We start from the raw sequence: 18,015 nt of genomic DNA on the forward strand, positions 1-18,015 counted from the left end.
TGACAGACACACGGGGAAATAAGTTTGGCCATTTTTAATGCACCATTATTTTTTGGCTGTATCCAGAGGTAAGCACTTTCTTTATCAATTGGAAGAAAGCTTCAATCCTGGAAGGAGAGCCCACAAATGAATTACTTCCAGGCATCTCGATCCTCCACCACTACTTTTCTCATTCAACTATGTTATAGTTTGCAAAATTTTCATTTAATATATTCAGTAATCAACTCATTCATTATTGTCCCCTTCTACACTTTTTCTTGCTTTTCCACTAGTACTATCGTAAGAAGTACATTCTCATTCTTGTCATTCACTTATTTACTACCTGTTTCGCTGCCATCCTAACCTTAAATACTAAAACCCACAACGGAGTAAAAGGCTTTTGTTACATGACATTATTATTTAGACTCTCAATTGAGTCCTATAAATCCTATAATGTACTGCACCATAAAATGATAAGCGTATTTTCATCTTCATTACTTATACTGTAAAAGTTTGTAATATTAAATACAGATCATTGTTTCTACACTACAGAGTTAAGTGGAACTGTATATTTAGGATGTCACCGGTGACTTGTACCGTATTTTAGCCAATCTGTAAATTGTGAACTTAAAAACTTGTTGACTGACTATATTGATAATGTAGTCATATATTTCCCTTGATATCATCCATATATTCATATTTATATGGCATTAAAATACACCAAATAATTTTCATTTCTTCAAAAGATTCTGCATAGCTGCACATGCTCGCTTCATCTCGCCAATATCAACTGTATAATTTTCAGAATGTCGCTCACACTTTTAAGAGACCAACCAAACGAAGCCCCTGTAATGGAGTATTATATTGATTCCACTCTCATCCTTGAAATCCAGACATTGCCTCTCAATGAACCTCGGAGATCTCCCGATACGAGTGCTTCTTTTACTGGCCATGAAGATCAACTTAATGTGCAAGAAGACGGCATAGCTCTAGACTTACAATTACGGCTGCTCTTTGCTAGCTTTGATAGTAGCATGATATAAGGGAAAGTTCCTTTTTATTATTTACCTTTTTTTCACCAACAGTTGGCCGAGTCGGTAACGCCACTGAATTCCTGATTTCTCCTCTGTGCACTGGATCGAATCCATGAGAGGACGAAAGTACCAACTAAAAAAATCCCCTTCGGTTAAAATATATGAAATTATATTAATTCCGAGGTAGACCGAATTAGATAGTAAAGGACATTTGTAGCTTAATGCATGCATATGAATCACGGTGATGTGATAAGAATTCGTATATGTTTATATATTTATGTATACATATACATATATATATATATATATATATATATATATATATATATATATATATATAATTAAATGTGTTCTACTAGTGGACGACCGTTTGATATAACGTGCAATTCATTCATGTAGTTTTCGCTTATTCGGGGAGTAAGCCTACAAACTACTATGTTGTAGTTCTTGCTGTTTTTCTTGTTAGGTGGTAGGAAAGGTCTATGGAAGAGCCTAAAAAGGTCTGAAAAAGGTGTTTTGCGTTGAGTTAAAGATACCGGAATTTTAGGGTATGATATTTGATTTACTTATTAGAATGAAAATGTAAAAAAATAATGTGCATGGTAAACAGAACAAAAAATTATTTCGAATAAAATATAGCGTATTTATTTTGATTTTCGTTGGTGAATCAACTCTATTTGACTGTAGATGTCACGTTTTGATTTATTTGGTGTACTGAATTTAGGCTCTGTTTCTGTTCAAGATTTTTGTGTTCCCACTTATTACTGAACATATGAACACATTTAATTTGTGTCCTTTTTGTTTGATCCTTGTCGTTAGTATGAGTAATACTAAATATGGGCATCAATTACGAAGACCACTTCACGTTAAGTTAGGAATATAATGTTTACAACTTATGAGTGAGGGGAAAATCTTGCACGCGTTGAGAGTAAGCTGGAGGTCGAATCGTTCCTTTTTTGTAACTGCTCAGCTGCTGTCCTTGTCCCAGTGGTTATTTTCTTAATCCTTTGTTTTGATGTTTGGCTTAGGACTTACATATATGCGTAACTTACTTTCCTTTTTATTTTATTCAGTTCGTGGCGAAATTCCTAAAAGAACGAGGGAAAGACTAAAAAGCAAAAACGGCAAACTGTTCCAGCGAACAGAAAATTAAGATGAATGCAACAACAACAACCACCAACGCCTTGGCAGAAACTGTGGTGGAGTCACCGCACAGCCTGACGGTTATCTGTGGCAGGGAATTTTGGGTAAGTCAGTAATTAAGCGTCTTTATTACAGCGTTTCCGTCACAGCTCCATGCAGACAATACTTGTTCTGAAACTCATATTATTTTATGTATGAGAGAGAGAGAGAGTGTCTCCATCTAAGGAGACACTGGGAAGAGTTCGTAGCATTGTGTAAATCCCTGTCTGATTCATTTTTGAACTAGTCGCTAGTGGCATTATTCACATCCGAGAGAGAGAGAGAGAGAGAGAGAGAGAGAGAGAGAGAGAGAGAGCCACGCCTTCTGAAGCTATTCACCAAGGCGTCCAGACATATCTTTTCCAGCCTTCTAATAAACTCTAAAAACTACATATATTCTCTAACGCAAAATTATGAATAGATAGCTGGTGCTGTCTGAGCCTATCTTTTTTCCCCTAGAATGTCACGTCAGCGTGGGAGTCTGATTTACCGGACGTTGGGCTTTGCTTGGAGAGGACTCTTCTCATTTGGATTCCCTGCATATTTCTGTGGGCCTTGTCCCCCTTTTATATATCTTTGCTTCGAAGGAGGGGCAATCTTTACATGCCGTGGACAAAGCTTTTCGTTGCAAAAACTGTAAGTGTATATGTCTTCACTGGCAACCCAGAATTATTATTATTATTATTATTATTATTATTATTATTATTATTATTATTATTATTATTATTATTATTATTATTATATATTTACTGAATGTGTTTTGAAACCATGTTAGTTTGTTAAAATAAGATTCAACATTAATTCTAAGCGTACGTGCTACATTGTGTAGCTTTCCAGTTTTTATCCCATGGGGGCCTAGTGCCGTCAGTGCACCTCATTTTGTACACTGTAGGGATTACTAAAGCTTCTTTGCAGCGTCCCTTTGGCCCCTAGCTGCAGCCCCTTTCATTCCTTTTACTTTACCTCCATGCCTATTAGTTTTCTTTCATCTTGCTATCTACCATCCCCTAACAATTATTTTTCAGTGCAAAAAATACACCTTTTACCTACCCTCGATTTGCCTTCCAGCGCTGAATGCTTGGCCTTTGGCCTGAACTTGAATATATTTCTTTCCTTCCACGTTTTATTTGCAGAAGAATAAGACATACATAAGTACTAATGTTTGTACAAACAATTCATTACTGAACTAGAAGACCATTGTGTGTTTTCATGAACACCATGTTTTAAATCACGCAAACCTATCACATACACTTCCGGTTCTCGGAAGTGTATGTGCATGTAAACAATCCTTGATATCAACATGCAAGAACTTTTTGCTAAAATAACTAAAGAACATTTTATTTGCAGGCAGTGAGCGTGCTGCTCATAGCAGCTGGAGCAACGGAGCTGGCATGGGACTTCAAGCTCTTGAGTGAGGGGTTATCACCTCCGCTGAATGAATACCTGGCACCTGCGATGCTACTGTTAACTTACGTAAGTTTTAGAATAAAGTTGCAGATTCATTTCCGGAACACCTCTTACACAACAGCTGCCCACAAGTACCTACATTGCAACCTTACTAATACATAATTGGTTGTTACCATTCTTTGCTCTTCTGTTTTTTAAAGACCTTCATTTTTCCTTCCCAGTGTTGCCTATCCCAGAGAGAGAGAGAGAGAGAGAGAGAGAGAGAGAGAGAGAGAGAGAGTCCAGGCTTATTAGTTCATCTGAGGAGATACTTTAAAAAATGCTTAGGAGTGTATCAGCCACTTCGTGTGATCTGTTTTTGAACTGGCTACTATTGGTATTATCCACATCCACAGCAGAGAGAGAGAGAGAGAGAGAGAGAGAGAGAGAGAGAGGTGGGAACTGGGGCGGGTGTTGGGAGAGGGAACTGCAGCTCACTCAGAACGAAAACTACATTTTTAACTCCTAGGGGCAAGAAATTGTTGGCAAAGAAACTGCAGACTGATAGGGAGTCTAATCAGGATACAGCCCCTGAACTTATGCTTAAGAGTTACTCAGCGCCTGGTCGGCTGAAATTCAGAAAGATCTTCCTCATTGACTCAGGGGATCTTATTCTCCAATAGCTTGGTAGGCAAATGCGTGCGTTTTGCATTGTGTATAATACTTTTACTGTTAAAAGAATAATGATAATAACATGTAATGTGTATACACACACACACACACACACACACACACATATATATCTATATATATATAAAATAGATTATTTATTATATATATATATAAATATAAAGATATATTTATTTAAAATAAATATATATATTATATAATAGATATATAATTATTATATTATTATATCTTATATTAATTAAATATTATTAGTATTAAGGTGTTATATTATTTAGAATTATGTATTATTGTATTATATATTATATATTTAGATATTATTATATTATATATTATATATATGTATTATGTATTAGGTATTTATATATATATCATATATATTAATACTATGTTATATGTTATTGGTAGTATTTATATGTTATATGTTATATGTTATAGGTTATATGTTATATATTATATGTATATGTTATATAATATACTTCCTCCGTGCAACGAACCCCACGTTTAGATTTACCGTCATCCAGTCCTGGGGCAACCTCTCCAACATCTGGTCTCTGTATAATAACTGTCAATCTTTGACAGCATGGCCACACTAGTCATAATCAGCCTCATCCCATTACGCTGCGCATGACAAGACCTTATATTCTCTAGGCCTTGGTTCAACTAGACCGTCTCAATCGGCACACCGAGCACTGGCTCAATTAAGACTTTTTTTTTCCTTTTTTCTGTGTTGCATTTGATTGTTTTCATATTTTAGCATTATGTTCAATTTATTGTGAAATAAATTTTTTTTATGAGAATTGGTACTACTTTTACGTACATATTATAAAAAAGATTTTACTGCTTCTTCTCTCCTCAACAATACCACGACGCACGATAACTTAAAATCATTCATTCATTAATCCTAAAAAATATAAACGCTGCTTCCCTCTACCTCAAGTCAGCTGTGTATCACCGCATGACGAATGATTTTGTTAATCATTTGTGCAAAATTTTACTGTGAAAAGCTTTCATTTACTATTTTGTTAATATTGTTCAACTAGTCCGTCTCACTCGGCGCACTGGACACTTGACTCGATTAAAACTTTCTTTTTGTATTGCATTTGATTGTTTTCTTACTTTATCATTACGTTAAATTTATTAAGAAATTCCCTTTTTATGTGAATTGTTATTGCTTCTACATACATATAGTAATATTTTAGCTCTCTTTTTCTCTCCTCAACATATCAACGCTCCCTCTTCTGTCTCAAGTCAGCTGGGCGTGACGTCACCGCGGTTACGTACGATTTTATACATCTTTTATGCTAAATGTTATATTGAAAGCTATATTTTATATTAAATGCTTTATACTTTAATGTATTTTGTCGAATATTGTTATCATTAAACTATATATTGTAAATGAAAAAAATAAATTAATACAGTTTAACTTGTAAGACTCAGTAGGCCGTCGAATACAAGTATAAACTAGATAATCAGTCAGTTCGAAGTACGAGCATTAGTTCGCCAAACGATAAAAAATTTTCTCGAAAATTTTGTTCGAAAAACGGAAAATTCGACATATGAAACGTTCGACAAACGAGGTACCACTGTATATAGTCATTGATAAGCTGCCTTATTAGAGATAGTCTAAACCTTGTTATTAAACTGGGGCACAGGATTAAACGGCTAGGTGCGTGACGTCACAATAACCGCAGTCAGGCCCCTTAACCTATAGCAATCCTACCTTTACTTTCTCTTTTTTTTTCTAAATATTTTAAGCTATTCGGTAATTAAATTAATAGTCAGATGTAGGTTCTTCATTCTACTACTATGTTAACAAGAATAATTATAAGAGATATCATTAGAACATTTTTGCCAAATAACATTGAAATAACATAGCCTCCTGTTCGAGACTCCAATTTGCTGCTCCTCCAGTTAAAGTATGTTATCTACATCCCTGGAGACTCCAATGCTGACCCACCTAAGTAGTTATCCTGTTACCTGGCAAGCTCCCAATGCTGCCTCAACTTAAGGAGTTACTGTGACCTTGGAGACACCAATTGCTGCCTCCAGAAGTAGTATCTACATCCCTGGAGATTCCAATGCTGCCTCCACTAAGGGTAGTTATCTGTGGACCTGGGAGACTTTCCAATAAATGCTGCCTCCGACTAAGGTAGTTTGATCTACTTGACCCTGGAGACTTCAATGGCTGCCTCCACTAAGTAGTTATCTTGACATGGAGGACTTCCAATGGTAAACCTTCCAAAAGTAGTTAATCTGTGACCTGGTAGACTTCATATGCTGCCTTCACACAAGTAGTTAATCTGTGACCTGGAGACTTCCAATGCTGCCTCCAGTAAGCAGTTATCTGTGACCTGGAGACTCAATATGCTGCCTCCAGTAAGTAGCTTATCTACATCCCTGCGAGACGTCAATGCTGCCTCCACTAAGTAAGTTATCTACGTGAGCCTGGAGGAACTTCCAATGCTGCCTCACTAACGTTAGGTTATCCGTGACCCTGGAGAACTTCAATCGGTGACCTCCACTAAGTAGTTATTCTGTGACCTGGAGGACTTCAATGGTGCCTCCACTAAGTAGTTAATCCTGCCGACCTGGAAGACTTCAATGCTTTGCCTCACTAAGTAGTTATCTGTGACCCTGGAGACTTCAATTGGCTTGTCCTTCCAACTAAAGTTAGTTTTAGCTGTGACATGGAGACTCCAATGCTGCCTCCACTAAGGTAGTATCCCTGTGCCCTTGAGTTATCTACATCTGGAGAATTCAATGCTGCCTCTAAGTAGTTATCTGTGGACTGGAGACTCCAATGCTGCCATCCACTAGTAGTTTATCTACAATCCCTGGAGGACTTCAAGCGCTGCCTCCGCTAAGTAGTTATCTGTGACCTGGAGACTCAATGCTGCCTCCACTGGAGATAAGAGTATCTGTGACCTGGAGACTTCAATGGTGCTCCACTAAGTAGATATCTGTGACCTGGAGAATCTAATGTGCTGACTAAGTAGTTATCTACATCCCTGGAGACCTCAATGCTGCCTCCACTAAGTAGTTATCTACATCAATGGAGATCATGCTTGCCTCCAAGTAAGTACTATCTGTGAACTGGAGACTCATGCTGCCTCCACTAAGTTATTATCTGTTACCTGGAGACTACCTCTTAGTAGCTACATCCTGGAGACTTCAACGCTGTAGTTATCTGACCTGATTCAATGCTGCCTCCACTAAGTAGTCTGTGACTGGAGACTTCAATGTGCCTCCACTAAGTAGTTATCTGTGACCTGGAGACTTCAATGGTGCCTCCACTAAGTAGTTATCCTGTGACCTGGAGACTTCAATGCTGCCTACACAAGAGTTAATCTGTGAGCTGGAATCCTGCCCTGACTAAGAGACTCAATGTGCTCCACTAAGTAGTTATCGTGACCTGGAGACTTCCAATGCTGCCCATCCAGTTAAGTATTATCTTATCAATCCCTTGGAGATTTCCATGTTGCTCACTAAATAATTCCTGACCCTGGAAAGCTTCCACTGCCTGCCTCAGTGAAGTTAAGTATTCTTTGTGACCTGGAGAACTTTCCAATGCCCGGCCGTTCCACTTTAAGTAGCTTAATCCTACCATCTGGAAGACTTTCACTGCCCCTGCTCCACCCTAGTAAGTTATCTGTGACCTGGAGACTCTAATGCTTCCTCCACTATGTAGTTATCTGTGACCTGGAGTCTCCAATGCTGCCGCCACTAAGTAGTTATCTGTAACCTGGAGACTTCAATGCTGCCTCCAGTAAGAAGTTATCTGTGACCTGGAGACTTCAATGCTGCCTCCAGTAAGTAGTTATCTGTGACCTGGAGACTTCAATGCTGCCTCCAGTAAGTAGTTATCTGTGACCTGGAGACTTCAATGCTGCCTCCAGTAAGTAGTTATCTGTGACCTGGAGACTTCAATGCTGCCTCCAGTAAGTAGTTATCTACATCCCTGGAGACTTCAATGCTGCCTCCAGTAAGTAATTATCTGCGACCTGGAGACTTCAATGCTGCTTCCACTAAGTAGTTATCTGTGACCTGGAGACTTCAATGCTGCCTCCAGTAAGTAGTTATCTGTGACCTGGAGACTTCAATGCTGCCTCCACTAAGTAGTTATCTGTGACCTGGAGACTTCAATGCTGCCTCCAGTAAGTAGTTATCTGTGACCTGGAGACTTCAATGCTGCCTCCACTAAGTAGTTATCTACATCCCTGGAGACTTCAATGCTGCCTCCAGTAAGTAGTTATCTACATCCCTGGAGACTTCAATGCTGCCTCCAGTAAGTAGTTATCTACATCCCTGGAGACTTCAATGCTGCCTCCACTAAGTAGTTATCTGTGACCTGGAGACTTCAATGCTGCCTCCAGTAAGTAGTTATCTACATCCCTGGAGACTTCAATGCTGCCTCCACTAAGTAGTTATCTGTGACCTGGAGACTCCAATGCTGCCTCCAGTAAGTAGTTATCTACATCCCTGGAGACTTCAATGCTGCCTCCAGTAAGTAGTTATCTACATCCCTGGAGACTTCAATGCTGCCTCCAGTAAGTAGTTATCTGTGACCTGGAGACTCCAATGCTGCCTCCACTAAGTAGTTATCTGTGACCTGGAGACTCCAATGCTGCCTCCAGTAAGTAGTTATCTACATCCCTGGAGACTTCAATGCTGCCTCCACTAAGTAGTTATCTGTGACCTGGAGACTCCAATGCTGCCTCCAGTAAGTAGTTATCTACATCCCTGGAGACTTCAATGCTGCCTCCAGTAAGTAGTTATCTACATCCCTGGAGACTTCAATGCTGCCTCCACTAATTAGTTATCTGTGACCTGGAGACTCCAGTGCTGCCTCCACTAAGTAGTTATATATATCCCTGGAGACTTCCATGCTGCTTCCACTAAGTAGTTATCTGTGACCTGGAGACTTCAATGCTGCTTCCACTAAGTAGTTATCTGTGACCTGGAGACTTCAATGCTGCCTCCACTAAGTAGTTAACTACAACCCTGGAGACTTCCATGCTGCCTCCACTAAGTAGTTATCTATGTCTTGGAGACTTCAATGCTCCCTCCACTAAATAGTTATCTTTGACATGGAGACTCCAATGCTGACTCCATTAAGTAGTTATCTACATCCCTGGAGACTTCAATGCTGCTTCCGCTATGTAGTTATCTGTGACCTGGAGACTCTAGTGCTGCCTCCACTAAGTAGTTATCTGTGACCTGGAGACTCCAATGCTGCCTCCAGTAAGTAGTTATCTACATCCCTGGAGACTTCAATGCTGCCTCCACTAAGTAGTTATCTGTGACCTGGAGACTCCAATGCTGCCTCCAGTAAGTTAGTGATATACAATCCCTGAGACTTCAATTGCTCCCTCCACTAAGTAGTTATATATGACCTGGAGGATCCAATGCTGCCTCCACTTAAGTAGTTAATTTATCTGGACATGGAGACTTCAATGCGCCTCCACAAGTGTTTATCCGTGACATGGAGACTTCAATGCTGCCTCCCTAGTAGTTATTTACATCCCGGGAGACTTCAAATGCTGCCTCAGTAAGGTGTTATTCTTCATCCCGGGAGACTCCAATGTGCCTTTCAGTAAGTAGTTTATATTCATCCTGTAGACTTCAATGCTGCCTCCACTAAGTAGTTATCTGTGACCTGGAGACTCCAATGCTGCCTCCAGTAAGTAGTTATCTACATCCCTGGAGACTTCAATGCTGAATCCAGTAAGTAGTTATCTGTGATCTGGAAACTCCAATGCTGCCTCCAGTGAGTAGTTATTTACATCCCTGTAGACTTCAATGCTACCTCCATTAAGTAGTTATCTGTGACCTGGAGACTCCAATGCTGCCTCCAGTAAGTAGTTATCTACACCCCTGGAGACTTCAATGCTCCCTCCACTAAGTCGATATCTGTGTCCTGGAGACTTCAATGTTCCCTCCACTGAGTAGCTATCTGTGTCCTGGAGACTCCAATGCTCTCTTCACTAAGTAGTTATCTGTGTCGGAGACTCCAACCCTGGCTCTTCCAACTAAGTAGTTATCTTACAATCCCTTGAGCTTCCAATGCCTGAATCCAGTAAGTAGTTATCTGTGACCTGGAGACTCCAATGCTGCGTTCAGTAAGTAGTTATCTACATCCTGGAGACTTCAATCCTGCCTCCAGTAAGTAGTTATCTACATCCCTGGTGACCTCAATGCTGCCTCAAATAAGTAGTTATCTATATACATGGAGACTCCAATGCTGCCTCCAGTAAGTAGTTATCTGTGACCTGGAGACTTCAATGCTGCCTCCAGTAAGTAGCTATCCATATTCCTGAAGAATTGAATGTTGTCTCCAGTAAGTAGTTATCTGTGTCCCTGGAGACTACAATGCTGTCTCCAGTAAGTAGTTATCCATATTCCTGGATACTTCAATGCTTCTCTCAGTAAGTAGTTATCTACATTAATGGAGGCTAAAATGCTTCTCTACATTAAGTAGTTATCCATATTCCTGGAGACTTCAATGCTTCTCTCCAGTAAGTAGTTATCCATATTCATGGAGACTTCAATGCTTCTCTCCAGTAAGTAGTTATCCATATTCCTGGAGACTTCAATGCTTCTCTCCTGTAAGTAGCTATCTACATTAATGGAGACCTCAATGCCACTCTCCAATAAGTAGTTATCCTTATTCCTGGAGACTTCAGTGCTTTTCTCCAGTAAGTAGTTATCAATATTCCTGGAGACTTCAATGCTACCTCCAGTAAACAGTTATCCATATTCCTGGAGACTTCAATGCTTCTCTCCATTAAGTAGTTATCCATGTTACTGGATACTTCAATGCCTCTCTCCTGTAAGTAGTTATCTACATTCATTGAGACTTCAATGCTTCTCTCCAGTAAGTAGTTATCCATATTCATGGAGACTTCAATGCCGCCTCCAGTAAGTAGTTATCTATATTCATGGAACTTCAATGCTGCCTCCAGTAAGTAGACAGTTATCAATATTCATGGAGACTTCAGTGCTACTCCCTAGTAAGTAGTTCTCCATATTCCTGCATATCTGCCTCATTCCATTGATGCACTGTTTTGTAAACTGGTCCACCTCAAAGTTTACCCGGCTTGATTAGCTGCATATTAATATATTTACCTGTCTAATAAGGGTTACGTAGTTGTCCATATTTCTGGAGACTTCAATGCTGCTTGCTCTTCAGTAAGTAGTTATGTATATACCTGGAGACTTCAATGCAGAACCGTGTTTAGTCTCTATTAAAACACATCAAATATATTGCGGCTTCAGATTAAATCATTAAGGACATAAAAGTTAAGTATATCTTAGTTTTACCAGACCACTGAGCTGATTAACAGCTCTCCTAGGGTTGGCCCGAAGGATTAAATATTTTTACGTGACTAGGAACCAATTGGTTAGCTAGCAACGGGACCTACAGCTTATTGTGGGATCCGAACCACATTGTATCAAGAAATAAATTTCTATCACCAGAAATAAATTCCTCTGGTACCGCGTCGGCCGAGCCGAGAAATCAAGGACATGGAACCCTCGACTAAGTTAACGAGTCATTCGATGAATGTCCTGCTCAAGATGTAGGCCTAGGCCAAGGTCAGAAGAATCCAGCCTCGTGGTCTCTACACTACTTTCAGTGCAGTGTGTGTATGTAAAACGTCTTTCACTTCTCATATGTAGGTTTAGTAGGCGTTGACCTGCTTGAGATCTTCATGATTGACAGGAAAAGCACCAAAAGAAGGAACAAAAAGTTTGTGCATCCTGTTGCTTTACTTTCAAAAACACTTTCATCTCATAATTATATCCTGAGCTGTCAGAAAGCTTTATCTGCATCTGCATCTTATAAACATATATAATAGGTTGTAACGGATTTCATTGCTTCGAAAGGAAAATTAAGCTTGGTGAAATGCCAGTCAAATCAAATTTACTCAGAAAATTAAATAACAGGTTAATCATTTGTAGAAGCCTTTTGGCTCCCACATCAAGGGCAACACTAAATTCTGTTAGACCTAAGTACTGCTGCTTTCTAATCATGAGGAGAATGAATAAGTTAGGTGCTATGACCAAACCAAAACCCCCTCCCAAAAAAATCAAGAACAAGAAACAAGATATTAGAATATCAAGGGTTGATCTTTAAGCAAAGGCAAACAGAACTTATTAGACTGCAGTTCCAGAGCTTTGTAAAAGAGGGGAAAGAATGGTCATGTGACCGTTGAAATTTTAGGATTACTGATTTTTCCCCACCACATCTCGTGAGGAATGACCTGGGAGGTTGCAGGGCTACCTGAGGATGGAGGGAGGGTGGGACTAGTGGATAGGTAAGGGACGGGGGCGGGTTGTGGCTGGAGAATCAGTAATGGGGGTGGGGGAGCCGTTGGTTAAACGGACCCTCATTTAATTTGATCCTAACGATAAGGAAAGCAAAAATCGACACTGATGCTCTAATCAGGGAAGGGTCAGGATAATACAAAGCTCAGTTACTGGAATCAGGAACAATGCTTGTTAAACATGAAAAAGGAATGAATAACAGTTATAGTGGATGTAGCCAAATGAACTACATGTTCCCTTCAAGATTAGTTTGGTGCTCATTCTCACAAACAAAAAACTAATCAAATTCAGTTTCAATTAAAATTTTAAGTATAAAAAATAAAATTAATGGACAAGGACGCAAAAATAGCAAAATGTATCCGGAACTCATTGAAGTGACAAATCCACGGGATCATAAATAGTCGACAAATACGAGACTGAAGCGACAAGAAATCCAATCACGAATCCCTCGGGACGAAAGGCTGAAATGAAAACTCATATCGACTGCAAACTATTCCTTTTTATCCACTCTTGGGTTGGTATACAAGGACCATCAGGGTGGTTAAGGTGTGTTGTTGCTCGGATGACTCGAGTTAAATACTGGCCAGGAGAGTTTCCATCTAGGCTACTCTGGTGAGAAGTGGCTCGAATAAAAAAACAAGTATGAGTGACAACACACTGGATACATTAGTTCCTTTATACATCTGGTGGTCTATAATTTTCCCCAAAGCCTTCCATATCGTAACCTGTCAATGGCTATCATAGTTGCCTTTATGAAATTATATTTATAGGTCTTGGTATTTGCGGTTTATAATTTCATTACTTTGTAGATAGATGGATTGTGTAAATCCAAAGCGTATTTCCGTTCAAATAACGTTCTGAAATTGAAACCTAATAATGATCTACCATGAACAAAAGTAGGATCTCAGCAAGCGCCTGCACAGCCACACCTGATGGAATAAAGGTTGACGATTATGGTTAATAAGGACTGAATATGATTTTTACCATTGCTATTTTTTTTGTTCTTTTACTATACTATTTTTCTGTTTGTTTAACATCAACTCAGTTCACTGGTAATGTGAACTATTATTTGTATTTCATTAACATATTGTCTACAGTAGTGTTTAGAAAATATGAACATTGACATCAATAGCTCGACCATTCACATCCGTCTACAAGACAAACAGGCTTCATTGCTGTTACCAGACCAGTATCATGAAACAGAAGGGGACGGGGTAAAGGAACACTTTGGGGCAACTGTACCATCCGGCAATATGAATCCATGGTCAAGAGAATTATTTCTAAAAAGCTTAACTAATATAGAGCATCCGCAAACACGTACAGTATTTGCTGTTGTCCATTGGCAGAAGCTCATTTTGGGTCAGCGTTGACAAGACCTCCTATACTCTTTGGACCTTGAGTTGAACAATATTAACAAAATAGTAAATGAAAAAACAAAGCTTTTCACAATAAAAGTTAGCACAAATGATTAACAAAATCATTCGTCATTGCGGTGATACACAGCTAACTTGATATAGAGGGAGGTAGCGTTTATATATATATTTTTTTTAGGAATAATGAATGAATGATTTTAAGTTATCGTGCGTCGTGGTATTGTTGAGGAGAGAAGAAGAGGCAGTAAAATCTTTACTATAAAATATGTACGTAAAAGCAGTACCAATTCTCATAAAAAATTATATTTAACATAATGATAAAACATGAAAACAAATGCAAACAAATGCAACACGATAAAAGAAAACGCTTGCTTGAGTCAGTGTTCGGTGCTAGAGAGAGAGAGAGAGAAAGAGAGAGAAGCTCTGCTTACCATTGACTTAGCTGATCTGGGATGATTATTCCCTCATTTCTTTCACTTACACTCGTTCTGCCTAAATCATATTTATTTTTGTTACGGTAAAATACCAATCTAGTGATAATTGCTTTTTACGATATTTCTACTACTGTAAAAGTAACTTAGCTCTGTAATAAACAAACTGGCGCCGCTTTCAGCTTCTGCATGCCTTCGATTGTTTGTTTAAACAGCTTCCTTGTGAAAAGTTATTTTATTTCTCTTTCCTTTTCTTGCATTCTTGACTTATTACTTATTTGTTTGTAAAATCCTCATGTTTGTTTTAAAAGTCTGCCGTTTGCCAATAGTAAGTTGATGTATTGTGGCATAATTAATCTATTTCGTGCACTTAAGAACCAAGTGTAAACACGCTGATTACTCTCTCTCTCTCTCTCTCACAGACACAAGCGGACACACACACTATCGATTCCTTTAATTGTCTTTTTATCTAATATGAATAGAATGTATTTTGTTATCAACCTTTGCATACTGCAATCAATTCGGTTTGCTCAAAAGGTTCCCGTCTCTCCTCCTTCCATCCCCCAGCCGGCCAGCGCCATTTTTACCAAACAGTTCATAAATCATACACAGAAAAAATAAAATTTAGAAAATTTTACTTCATATAACGTACTGTTTCATTACTTTACACTCTTGATTTAACTTTTGAACACATTAATAATAAAAAAAATGTGAAAAGGGGGACTTTTTGTGTTAGCTGGAACGAATTATCCCGATTCCCATTATTTCTTTTGGGGATATTTGTTTCATATTTCGAACAAATCGTACTTCGAACAGCCTTCTGGAACGGATTAAGTTCGAAATACGAGGTACTACTGCACAGTATAAACTTATCATATTGCTTTAACGAACAGTCATTCACAACGAATGGATAGAATTAGCTTTATGTGAACCAGAATTGTTTCCCTGACACAGTGAATTTGTTCCAAACCAGAGCCTCCAGTTCTTGCTTCTTACAATGGGGCGTCGCCATGGGGAGAGAAGCAGTCCTCTCATCTACGTCTTTTGGCTTCTGATGGTGCTCTGTGGTGCTCCCCAGGTCTTTACGACGATCCAGTACACGATAAACCAGGTATTGGTGACGTCAAGCATCCTTTGATAATCCTTACTCCTATCATGCTGGATGGTGACACCCATCAGGCCGTCCCATCCTGTTTACTTGGAAAATGGTTCTCACTGTTTGTGAATTTGCTAAAGATTCTTCTAATGGCCATCTTTAATGAAAATCGTCAGCTGTTGCAGAAAATATAAAGCTAATGATACTTTTCTTTATACCTAAAGGATGACAGACTTCATCTTCTGATGGCAGTGACATTTCTGATTGAATATAGTGGTGCGGTGGTTCTCTTTGTAGCCAACTGCTTTGCAGATCAAAGACCTGATTTTACTGATTCCTCGAAAAACAAGGTTAGTATTTTTATTTTATTCTATATTTTTCCTGAAAGTTCAAGTAAGGCCATTCTTCGCTTTGTGGGTTGTATGGATCATGCGTGTCCAAAATTTCTCTGCTACATGTTGATCTAGATGTTTGGAAGTTAATGGAAAGTGACCCCAAGCCTCTGCACAGTGGACCCCTCCTGGTCTAAATCTGTAGGTGGCTCATTTTCATCAAGTTAGTTCCCACCATTTAGTCATTTTCTCCTTCAAAGATTTTGCTCAAGAGATAGATAAAACCAGTTAGTGTATAATTCATCCTCCAGCTGCTTTTTATTGTACGAGAACTGAGACGGATAAAGGTTGCATAGGAATCCTGATGGTATGTGAGCTGCTCTAGGATCAAAAGCAAGTCACAAGCCTTTACTAACACAAGGCAATCTTGAAGTAACCACCGTGTTCTCAGTTCGCTTGCTAAACGAAAGTCACACAAATTCAAGGTGACGAAATGCAACTGTAAGCAATCATGACTTCAATTTTTCGAGGATATAAAAGTGAGATATCTTTGTTTGAAGTTAGACAGAAAATGCCAGAAAACGAAGGGTCCCCAACTACAGAGTGGCAGAAGGTAGGTAGGATTTAATAGTTATTGATATTTCAGTTTCTTGAATGGTCATTCTGACAATGTTGCCACTAGTCCATAAAGTTTTACTGCTGAATATTCATTTAATAATACATAAGTTCATTGTGTTTGGGGTTTGTTGTATTTAATGTAGCTATAGTGTTTGTTTACGGAGAATTTCCCACTTAGCAGGTCGAGTGAAATGCCATAAATTGATAGGATTTTTTATACTTTTTTTTCTAAGTTTGTGTGATAATTCTGGCGACAGATAATTTTGCAATTAGGCATGTTTAGGCAAATCATTTCTATTAATGTGGGATCTCTTTCGGATAGCATTTCGAAGTAAATTTCGATATAATTAATGTAAATGATTATCACTTATCTCTGCAAAAGTCGTGTGGTTTACTATATATAGTGATGCTAAATTGTGTAGCCAAAGATCTTAAATGAAACTTAATTATTATTATATTATATTATTATTAAAGAAATGGACCCTAAAGTAATATATTATTATTATTATTATTATTATTATTATTATTATTATTATTATTATTATTATTATTATTATTATTATTATTATTCAAGAGATGGACCCTATTCCATTGAGCGCCTCATTGGTGTGATCGGTATGGTTTTGGCCTGCCTCCTCGGTGGCCGCGAGTTCAATTCTCGGACATTCCATTGAGGGGTTAAAGATGTGTATTTCTGGTGATAGAAGTTCACTCTCGACGTAGTTCGGAATTCACGTAAAGCCGTTGGTCCCGTTGCTGAATAACCACGGGTTCCATGCAACGTAAAAACTCCATACAAACAAAAACCTATTCCAATGGAACAAGCCCACAGTAGCAACTGATTGAAATGCAAGCTTCCAAAGAATATGGTGTTCATCTGAAAGACATAACAGAAGTTAATATAAAATATACAGAAAGAAGGGACAAGTTAGCAGAAAAGAAAAAAATTAACACAAAGAAATAATGTTATCATAGACTGAAATTTGATGACTTACAAGCTAAAACAAATGAAAAAGATTTTCAGTGTATTGACTCGAAGTGGCTCCTAAGAGCAAACAAATGCCTGTCATCACAAATACCGTAAGTCAATTAAAAGTCTACACAAATCGTTGTTAACGGCCGTGGTCGAACTCTGCTAACCATCCCCAGAGAAGTCGCGAGTGTCGTTAGGCTAACTTTCCTGTCGTGGGTCGACTATACCAGAAAACAACAGAAAAATATAGGCTGGAGGGTCAGGCAAAAAGTACGAAGGTGAAATGATTGGTATAGTAAAGATGTTTTTTACAGTTTATATTTTTGCCAAGTTCTTCACATTTCCCCCACAGATTGATCATGAAGGGTGCATGTTGGAGGTTTTGTACACAATACAGTGTATTGTTGCAAAAGTTCTAAAACAGATTACCTACATAATGAAAAATGTCATCAAAAACGTTGATCGTCAAGGACGGCTATTGATTAATAAATAATAGGGAAATGGTGCAATGTAAATACAACAGAAGTGAAAAGAATAATACGGACCACTTTTTTTTTGTATTCCAAAGCCAGCTACAGTGGCTTGTAGGTATTCTG

General features: G+C 38.5%; 1 protein-coding gene across 4 annotated transcripts in view; it reads left to right on the forward strand.

The window, feature by feature from the left end:
- LOC135212006 (multidrug resistance-associated protein 1-like) overlaps window positions 1–18,015 on the forward strand; it is a 198,822-nt gene that overhangs the window by 129,244 nt on the left and 51,563 nt on the right. For all 4 annotated transcript variants that reach the window (XM_064245282.1, XM_064245279.1, XM_064245280.1 and 1 more), the window contains exons 2-6: window positions 2,087–2,260; window positions 2,655–2,831; window positions 3,543–3,668; window positions 15,374–15,511; window positions 15,721–15,846. In XM_064245282.1, coding sequence (XP_064101352.1) covers window positions 2,168–2,260; window positions 2,655–2,831; window positions 3,543–3,668; window positions 15,374–15,511; window positions 15,721–15,846 — 660 coding nt within the window. In that variant the 5' untranslated portion in view covers window positions 2,087–2,167. The remainder of the gene's footprint in view (window positions 1–2,086; window positions 2,261–2,654; window positions 2,832–3,542; window positions 3,669–15,373; window positions 15,512–15,720; window positions 15,847–18,015) is intronic.

This window comes from Macrobrachium nipponense, chromosome 40 (assembly GCF_015104395.2).
Source record: "Macrobrachium nipponense isolate FS-2020 chromosome 40, ASM1510439v2, whole genome shotgun sequence".
Classification (NCBI taxonomy): domain Eukaryota; kingdom Metazoa; phylum Arthropoda; class Malacostraca; order Decapoda; family Palaemonidae; genus Macrobrachium; species Macrobrachium nipponense.